General features: G+C 41.0%; 2 protein-coding genes across 2 annotated transcripts; one reads left to right on the top strand and one right to left on the bottom strand.

Annotated features, from left to right (window-relative positions):
- Positions 1-570: 570 nt before the first annotated feature.
- Positions 571-3,621, bottom strand: elp5 (elongator acetyltransferase complex subunit 5). Its single transcript, XM_015029683.1, has 8 exons — positions 3,347-3,621; positions 3,213-3,273; positions 2,045-2,125; positions 1,661-1,872; positions 1,397-1,572; positions 1,212-1,307; positions 1,030-1,130; positions 571-924 (listed from the first exon to the last, which is right to left on the bottom strand). The coding sequence occupies exons 1-8, from the start codon at positions 3,399-3,401 to the stop codon at positions 816-818; spliced, it is 891 nt and encodes a 296-aa protein (XP_014885169.1). The 5' UTR covers positions 3,402-3,621; the 3' UTR covers positions 571-815.
- Positions 3,622-3,954: 333 nt separating this feature from the next.
- Positions 3,955-9,813, top strand: phf23b (PHD finger protein 23b). The gene is made up of 5 exons (XM_015029682.1): positions 3,955-4,484; positions 5,656-5,687; positions 5,795-5,887; positions 7,195-7,807; positions 8,225-9,813. The coding sequence occupies exons 1-5, from the start codon at positions 4,457-4,459 to the stop codon at positions 8,416-8,418; spliced, it is 960 nt and encodes a 319-aa protein (XP_014885168.1). The 5' UTR covers positions 3,955-4,456; the 3' UTR covers positions 8,419-9,813.

Here is a 9,813-nt window from a genome sequence, read left to right as displayed (position 1 = left end):
TTGATTGATTGATTGATTGATTGATAAAGTTGTTAAGATCAAAGTGTATTCATGGGTTGAGCGGAAGCCAAGTCTTAAAAACAATTGAGAATATTTCAGAAGCCTTGAAAATTGATGTCCACAAAGGTTTACCATCCAGTCTGACTGAGCTTAAACTGTTTGTAAAAAATAGAGATTTCAGTCTGCAACTGTTAAAGCTGGTACAGACATACGCTAAATGTAAATGTTTCTTAGAGGCTCTGACTCAGGATTCTGAATACATATGGACGCATGCAAAAGTATTTAACATTCTTTTGGATTCCAAAGAATTTCTGAATTTGAATTACTCCTGAAAAAAAATGAAAACAACTAATGACACTGACAGCGATGCAACATCTGAGAGATGCTGGGTTGTAGGAAAACTTATATGAGTTACATATATAATCATTAGTTCTTTCAATAACTTTGACGGTATTCCCCCATAACACTCTTTTTAATTTAGATACTGCTATCAGAGGGGGTAAACAGAAGCCACCACACTAACTCATAACGTACATCTTTCCTAATAACATCAACAACTTAGATAAAAAGAAAGTTTGTATCAGTTGTTTATTGATCTGAAAAACTAAACATAACAAAAAATAAAGTTTAAAATTAAGAAATACTTTTACATTTCATAAAGATTGAATAGATGTAGAAAATTTAAGTTGTGTGGTGTAGCATCTTTAAACTCGATAAGACGACAGGAAGGAAACGATGTCAATAACTGCACTATTTCAGCTGCGTAGAGGGGATAATGCAAATATCTTATGAACAGCGTTCATCATGCCTTAACCCTAGACATCAAGATCATCATCGGGGTCCTCCTGGTCATAGTCGTCATTGGCATCGGGCTCGTACAGAATCCGCCCAGAACCTGGACCTGGATAGAGCAGAGCCGTTTTCCTGCAACGTTAGAAGAAAGACAATTTTACAACTTACAATATGTGTGTACAGTTTTAAAACGCTTTTAAATGTAAGGACATATGACATCATTGAAGAGATTCTGACTTCTCTTTGCTGAAGACGAAAGGCAGTGTGAGTTTCTGCTTGGCCTCCAACTCTGAATCGGACAGTCGAAGGTTGAAGGTCAAGTTAGCTGTTGGGTCCGCCTGTTGACACACAAGGACGATCAGTTTCAGCACCTGTCATTTCATGAGTCCCAGCTCTGTTCAGGATGCGTTAAACTGCACCTGCTCTTCCTCTGTGCTATTGGTTTTATGTTCAGCATGGCTGGCCTTGCTCAGAATGGTCACTGTGAAATCCTCTGCGATGCAGAATATCTCCTCCTGGGGGGGAGGTCAAATGAAAGCTGTCAGTAACTCATAGCGGAATACTAGCCGAACAAAGTAGCCTACATATAAATGCTTCTTCTTACATCTTGCATAACTTTTCCTGATTTGGAGCGCTTTGTTACTCTTGCCACCGCTTCTTTTCCCTTCACTCCAGGTGCCACGGAGATGAGAGAAGTTGCCAAGTGGCAGACGCTTCCCACGGTGCCCCTCTGATGCATATCTGTGTGGAGCAGGCCAATAACAGCTCTCACAGCTCCCCCTAATGAAAACAGAAAATAATACATCAGTGGAAAAAGTTCTCCATGAACGTAAAGCTTCAAATTGCAGAAACAAGTTGTTTGATTCACCTTTTCTTAGCTGCTGAAGTGTCTGGCAGACAGCAGGCGGAGTCTTATGTCTCAATATCCAAGACAGAGAGTCGATGACGAGCACGGCTGGCTTTGGTTGTGATGTTTGTTTGACCAAGTTTGTGAGGTCCTCCAAACTGAACTGTTGAGCCGTGAAATTTGGGTGACCAGTCCACCCGAGGGGATCCGAATAGGCATTGTGAATATGGAACCTGAAAATAAAAATATATTTTTTGGTTTTATTGGTGCGCTTTGAAAAAGTTTTTATAAACCTTGAAGGTCTGTATAGTTTGTCATTCTGCAACTGCAAAACTTTATGTGCTTTATGTGAAAAACCAACACAACATTTTCCTAATCTATTTGATTTATGTTGGTTTCAATTACCTCTGAGTGTCTGATGGTTTCAATCCATCCTTCAGCTCTTCTTCACTCACATCAAAACACAGGACATGTATAACTTCCTCCCTGGCAACAGAAAGTATATTTAGAAAGAGATTTATAGTTATTTTTCAGTGCAGGGATATACCTTCATCCATTATCTATACTGGCTTGTTCTTGCGTGAGGAACTAATGCCTATCTCCACCTGTCAGTGGGCATAATGACAGCTGGAGGTTTTCTAGGGTACCCCCTGGAAAAAACATAAGAATTTAATTGATTTTCAAAAACAAGATTTTAATGCACAAGTTTGAGGTTATGACGGATTTTCTCCAATTTATCCAAGGTAATATTTCTACAGCCAGGTTCAAATATACATAGACTTAAATAATGTTTGGATGAATGGAACATAGAAATTTGAAAAAAAAAAAAAAAAAAAAAATTATTGCCATCAACAAGCTTTTGGCATAATTATTACTGTTCCTATAAAAACACTAAACTTCATTTACATTTATAAGTTACGTGTTGCTTTTACAAATTCTTAAACCAGTTTTGATGTTACCACCAGCATGCTTGACAGGTGTTGTTAGTTTTGAAAGTCTCACCTTGATTCCCCCACACAAACCTCTTATTCTTATTAAACATATATATTTGTTTTGCTTGACCATAAGTCCTTACACAGGAATCTTTTGCATTTTGTCCAGGTGGACAGCCACAAATTTAAATCAAGTTGATTTAAATCTGTGAAGCCCCCTGATTTTGGATCAGGGGGCTTCTTTCTCAGTCAGTACTTGATTAGTTCTTGCTAATATTAACAGTAATATTTTTGACTTGCAGACACAATAAGACAACGATGTCAAAAAAACTGGACTAAAACTCAATAAAGCAGCCTAACATCAAACATCTGAAATGCTCTCAGCCTCCATCCATTATTTACCAACCAGCTTAAATATTCACTATTTCAGCCAATACATGTTATTGGATATCTAACCAGAAATTACAGAAATTTGCTGATTGTGCGGAATCAGCAAAACAAGTGCGGAATTTATCTGCAAAATGTTAATGGACGATTTACCAAGCACGAGTGTGGATGTTTGTATAATTCTGATCCTGAGAGAATATGAAGAAATCCGTGTTAAATTCAAATTTTTGTTTTTTATTAGCACAGCATTGTACCTGTTTAAGGCAGCAGTGATGAAGCTCTTCAGAAGATCTCGCCCTGAGTAACTACAGGAGTCTGTTGATGATAGATGTTTAGCAATGCATTAGGTCAACTTAAACTGTTAGAGTGTTATATTAAAAACTTTTACCTCGTATTATTAGAAACCCTCCACTCTCAATGCCTTGCAGTAATTCAGACAACATGGTTGACTACAGTGTACAAGTATCTACGGCTAATTAGCATGCTTCTACATTAGCACATGTTTAAGCTACAGAAAATAGAGAAAGACTATTGAATTAATTAAACGGATAAACGGATAGCACCTCTTTATCATACATGTGTACATTTAAATTAGCTAAAAGCTATTATTTCTAGGTTGCTAAGCTGTTTTTGTTTGCTTGGTTAGCATGTTTTGGTTGCCCACGATAATAAAACATCATATCCCATGCTTCCCATGATCATGGGTTCGTGGGTAATGTAGTTTATTGTCACTGTCGAGTGACAGCGTAAGTGCTACACAAAAACTACGTTACCCAGCATTCATAATTGGAATTAGATCGTAGCCGCTTCAGGAGGATTGGTGGTAGATTGGATCAGCTCCGCGGACCGATCCCGCCCGCTGTCATCCTACCAGCCTATCCGCGAACGCTATGTAATTTTAGAAACCAATCAGAGAAGAGGAATCCCTCCCGCTGTGTTCTTCTGGGCGATCTTGTCTAACGTCACCCTCCCCTTTTTGCCTCCTAGAGAAGCTGCTGCCGCGCGGAATAAAGCCCAAAGTCTAGTGGGTTTGTACAACCCGAGAGAAGAATCGACAAACTTCATGCGAGAGCTTCTCACCATGGATTTGTATATAGCATTTGTGCTAATTTGAGGATTATACACTTCCTTCTTCTGTTTAGCGATGGGTTTTGCAAATCCAAGCTCGAAATACGCGGATCTTAAAAGCTCGCCACACTAGGCGACAGAGGAATTACTATTTTTTGACTTTTAAAAAAAGTGGTTTGTTTGTGCTCGGTTAACGGCTGCCGTTGTTACGGATCTTGACCGAGGGGATAACCACAAGTTTGATCCTATTGTGGACAATAATTTTTTTCAAGAAGAGTTTCTCTCCCTAGTCCTTAGTGTCCTTGGCTTCTTTTTCCAGTGCCAAGTTACCCGGGCGATAAGGTGCAACCACGCCGGGGGAAGGCTGCTGCTCTCCGGCTAGCTGAGAGGCGGCTTCTCCTTGAATCGTGGCCTCGTCGGCTAGGCGACAATGCTCGACATAATGTCTGACCACCAAGGTATGTATGATAAAGATCGTTTAGGAATGATTGCTCCAACATTTGCAGTATAACGACGTTTTAACGGTCAACGGCTGTTTTACGGGTTTTAAGCCTCGTAAGTTGTGACTAATGCTACTGCTACGTTTTAGTTGCGTAGGCTGTATTAATAGCTGTACTCGCCTCCTTCTAATCCACTTAATGTTGTTAATGTACCGAAAAAATATAACTGCTGTGAAATATGTATAGTTTTAATGTAGCTACTGTAATTTTACAGTAAAATCGGGTATGTGGGTCTTGCTAGTTGGCTAACGCGCCGAATCATACAGCTAAGGCTAAAAGCTAAATACAAGCTAATCAATAACTCGATCTCTGGGCATATTTAAATGCGTTTTCAAGCAAAGTACTAATTGAAATATATTGCCAGAAAATGTAATTTTAAAATCTGATTCGAAGTTAAAAAACGGCAATGAACCAGACACGCCCGATTAAACGTTGGCAGCACCTCGCTAGCCCCAAGTTAGCACACAAGCTTCTTCTCCTTCCAACTTCCATTTCAAGAGAAGCCAGCGTGAAGTGACCGATGACCAACACAATACACAGCCTGAGTCAAACCGACATGAAAAGTAATGAATGTCTCTGACTAGAGAAGCACAACTGTCTGAGTTTAATACTTTATCTTCAAGCTGTTTGGCCATTTAGCTCTATTTTTTAAACCTTAGTTTAAATGCTAGTAGCAGCTCCACAGAGCAAACCTATTAATAATTGTCTGCTGATTAAATCCACGTACATAAATACAGTTGACATGAACATTTTGATATGAACTACAGTGGTTTAAAACGGCTCGCAGATACTGAATAGCTGACCTCCGTTGCGGTTGTTCGGGGGTGTATATTAGCTAGCGCTGTCGTCTGCTGGATTTCTTCGGTTTTATTTCACAACTATTCCCACCTCTCGACGCTGCTGGGAGTTTAAAGATACTAATCGAAGCAGACTTTTAAATAAGCCCTTCATGCTTGTCGTTAATAATCCCCATTAAGTTATTGGCCCGGGTTAGCCTGCTAATGCTAGTATTAGTCCTGAAGGGGCGTCTTGCAGCGCTCCTTCAGGCAACAATGTAGTGTCATTTTATTTCACACGAGCAGGCTCGGTTGTAATTTAAAGAAACGTTTTATTTGTTTGTCTCCCACAGATTCACTTTTGACGTGTAAAACGGAGCCCTTGGTGAGTCCATTTATTGTTCTAGTCATTCATTTGGAGTTGGCTGTAGGTTGAAGCTTGACGCTGATGAGATTTACTTCCTGTAACAGCAGCCTTACTGTTTTCTGTAGCCCCCAGAAAGAAAAAAGAGGACTGTTGAGGACTTCAACAAGTTCTGCAGCTTTGTTCTGGCTTATGCAGGCTACATCCCCAGTCCAAAAGAGGTGAGCTGTTTTCTTTTTTTCTTTCTTTTTTTTTTTTTTTAATTAAACCATTACTACAAATGTTAACTAGCTACGTTTCATTTGACCAGTTTGCAACACACACGAAACACAAAGATGCACAAAAACTCTTCTCCTGTTGTAGTCCCATAGTATTTGCTTCAGCATTTGTTCCTAGAAGACCGAAAACGATTAATGATTAAGACGTGTCCCTGCTTTGACAAATCTGATTCAAATAAATGAATCAAGTGTGGCAGAGGCCCCGGTAATGACCCATTAATAGCAATCAGGTGGGTTACTGCTGGGAAACATCTTAAGCACTCTGGATTCTGGCCCTCAAGCACTGACAGCTGTTTTAGGAGACGTTAGACGCTGAAGTGAGTAACATGCAAATAAAATGTTTTGTTTGCTGGGACGGACAAACCTGTCAGTGTTTTTGACAGAAAGGTGTTTTTTACATTTGCAGCATCTTAAAAAGCAGCTCTCTTGTTGTTAAGTCGAGGTTCTGTAGTTTGCCAACATGTCCTCAGAAGGGTGGGAGTTTAAATACCAGCTGAGATGTTTTCAGTGCTGAAGTCTGGGTTTGATTCTTTTGGAAATCTAAAATTATGAATTTTTCCTTGTACTCCAAATATACATTTGTGATCAGGAATTTTGCCTCCAGTTTGTTTGAATGGTGCCTGCCTTTTGACTTGTCTTATCAGAACTTTGCTATTTGTTTAACCGATTTCTATTTTTGAGTTCCTGACAGAGGGCCCACAGATTACTGCACATTTGTTTAAAATAAGAGCCGCTTTCCTTTAGTCAGGATAACGTCTTAAACCAGGGGTTTTAAATGGCACTAAGTTGTCTGGACTAGATTCCAGATTAACCACCGAACCTCCCGTTTTACCAAATCTCGTCGTTTTTTAGACCAATCCATGAATGAAAGCGGTGAAAAGCATCTCTTTGTTAAACTGACTCACCCAGAGTCATCTTTTCTCATTGTGTATTTTGAGATTTGTAGAATTTGATATGTTTTTCAGCTTAAATGTCCAGAATGAAGTTAAAGGTCCTGGGAAATAATCTCCACCTTTCACAGTTTGATGAAATATGGGATTTAGAAATGGGGAAAATGTCAACGTTGCAGTGTTTGAACATGAGAATCGCTTGTGATTCGCAAGCAGAAAATTTGAGACCTAGAAAGAAGCATCACTTGTAATGGATGTTTTTTTTTGTCTTTTTTAACCAAAACCTTCAAATGTAGCATTACTGCCCCTTGTTTGTAAGAAAACAGAGACAAATTCTTATTGTTCACATTTGATCTGCAGGAAAGCTCCTGGTCTCCAACTTCATCCAGCTCGGCGCACAGCTCAGGGCTGTCGGCGGACGGGGGCGGCGGGGGCAGCAGCTCCATCGGCAACGCCTGGCCGGACGGGAGCTCCGACATCCACACCATCCACACGTTTGTGCGCAAGGCGCGCGCGAACAAGGGCAAAAACATTCGGCGCATGCACTCTGACAGCACCCTGCTGGACAAGATGCGCCTCAAAGACTCTCTGTACGACAGCCAGGCCAGCGCCAAGGCCGAGCGCAAGAAGGACAAGAAGCTGAAAAAGCTGTCGCTGGGCTCGGCCACGACGGCGCCGGACAGCGGCAGCAGCGAGGGCGAGAAGCGGGCCCGCATCAAGCGCAGCAAGAACTCCTCCAAACAGCCCAAAGCGAAGAAGCTGAAGAGCTCCGCCGCGCAGAGCGAGACGGACTCGGAGACGCGGAACTCGCATGCCGAGGCGCGGGCCTCCAGGGAGGAGCTGGCGTCGCACGGCGGCTCCTCCTCCAGCATCCACGGCCTGGGGAAGCCCGACGAATCCATCAGGGAAGCGGAGATGAGCTCCAGCGAGGGCGAGACATGGATCGCAGACGAAGATATCATGGTGGAGTCAGGTACGACGGCTAACGATCGTTTTAGGAGTCGACACATCTCTGGATTAAATCTGATCAAAATAATGTCACGTTCTGCAGGTTTTTCAGACACTCTTCCTTTTTTTTTATTCAGTGTTGGATGCAAATGAATAATCCAATTAGTTTTTAATTAAGAAAGTAAAGATTTTATTGGCTAAAATGCAATAAGAGCTTTCTGTTAGTAAATCTGAGCTACAACTGTACCAGTTTTGGCAAAAGTCTTAACCGTAAAATGTGCAAATTTTTTGCCCAGTTTCAGCTTAATTACTGCTCTGACGAATGTTTGTCCACCAAACTCCCCTTTTTTTTTTTTTAATGAGTCTGCATACTCCAGTTGACGATGAATCGGTCACCAAACCAGTTGATGTCCGCTAACTACGATCTCTCAATCTGCCACAGGCGACGACTCGTGGGACCTGATCACCTGTTACTGCGGGAAGCCGTTCGCCGGGCGGCCGATGATCGAGTGCAACCAGTGCGGCATATGGGTGCACCTGTCGTGTGCGAAGATCAAAAAGTCCAACGTTCCCGACATCTTTTACTGTCAGAAGTGCAGAGACTTGCGGCGGTCGGGACACAAAAAGGACACCTAAGAAGGACGTTCTCCGCTGTCCTCTCGACAACTCACTTTAACTCCGATGCCTACAGCCAAAACAGCCTAAATTCTCACCCGGGAGGCAACTGGCTCTGCAGTTGCACAAATTATTTTGACAATCAAAAGAAAAAAGGAAAAAAAAAAAACATATCTATTTATCCTTGACGTGTTTTTTTTGTTTGTTTTCTTTTTCCCCCATTTCTTTTTGGCGACTGTGAAGAACTGGTGGCTATTGAGAGAATCGTTTGTTGCTTTATTAATTCCCACACTAATTGGCTTTGTGCATATTTTTGACTTTTTTCTTTTTTTTTTTCTCCCAACTTGTAAATTTGTATCTAAAGGAATACCAATCCAATTTAGACGGATATTTCGCATTGACTTAAAATTGTAACTTATTGTATAGCTCAAAAGGAAATTGTCACTCTGGTTAATTAGCTTAAATTATGTCACGGGTGCTCGACGGGCAGCTTCCCCTCAACCCCCCCCAAAGGTATTCTTAAAGTTGAATTTCGGAGGCGCTTTATTTCTGTCAGCGGCGCTCATTGAACGTCTGCGTATAAAGTTCTCACTCCTCTCACGAAAGAGTTGATTAATTTATTAAAAATTGGCAAACTCATCTCAGTAGGTATGCTGCATATAGATGTTTCTATATTTTAGTTTTTTCTTCCCAGCAGTCGTGTTGAGAGAGAGAGGGATAAGGGAAAAAAAAAGTAAAAGCCCAGATATGTTTCCACTGCATTCACTGAGAGGTGGTTGAATGTCTTTGGCTCGTTAATCAGTCATCAGTAGCCAACTTGCTTTTGAATGAGATCCACAGAGGAAAGCTGTTCAACTTGGTTTTTTTTTGGGGTTTTTTTTTTTTTTTTTTTTTAAATCGTCTCATCTTCATAAGAGTTTGGGTTTGTTGTTGTTGTAAAGCACCTGGTTAAGGCTCCTTGTGTTGTCAAGGTTGAGCCTGGGCTCGTTTATGAACGGTTGTAAAATATGTTTTATTTCATATAACTGTTTTATTCCTTGGCTTTTTGTTTCTTTCCGCGTCAAGTGGGAGCAGAGATGTGCCCGCTGCAGGACAAGAGATCGTCTCGCCTAGAGATCAAAGTTGTGTACAAAAGTGTAAGTTTGAGGCTGCATAGGTTGTGGCGTTGTTTATTTTCTACCCATTGTATTTCGTTGTTGGTTGGGAGAGTCTTAGCAAGTCTCCGGGAGTAGTTGCGCTCTCTGTACAACTTCAGTTCTGTGTACATATCCTGTTCTTCGACAACTTGTACATATGTGAAAGTGAAAAGAGAGAATACCCAAGCAAAGTCTATATTTTCTGCAGTCTGATACTGTTTTTCTTTAACTGTAGCTCGAATAATAAAAGAAAAAAAAACAAAACCTTTGGGATCATAAA

The sequence above is a fragment of the Poecilia latipinna genome, unplaced genomic scaffold (genome assembly GCF_001443285.1).
Source record: "Poecilia latipinna isolate Pla-1442-1.1 unplaced genomic scaffold, P_latipinna-1.0 Scaffold160, whole genome shotgun sequence".
Lineage (NCBI taxonomy): Eukaryota > Metazoa > Chordata > Actinopteri > Cyprinodontiformes > Poeciliidae > Poecilia > Poecilia latipinna.
The sequence above is the reverse complement of the archived record's forward strand: the minus strand, read 5'-3'. Positions and strand labels throughout refer to the sequence as shown.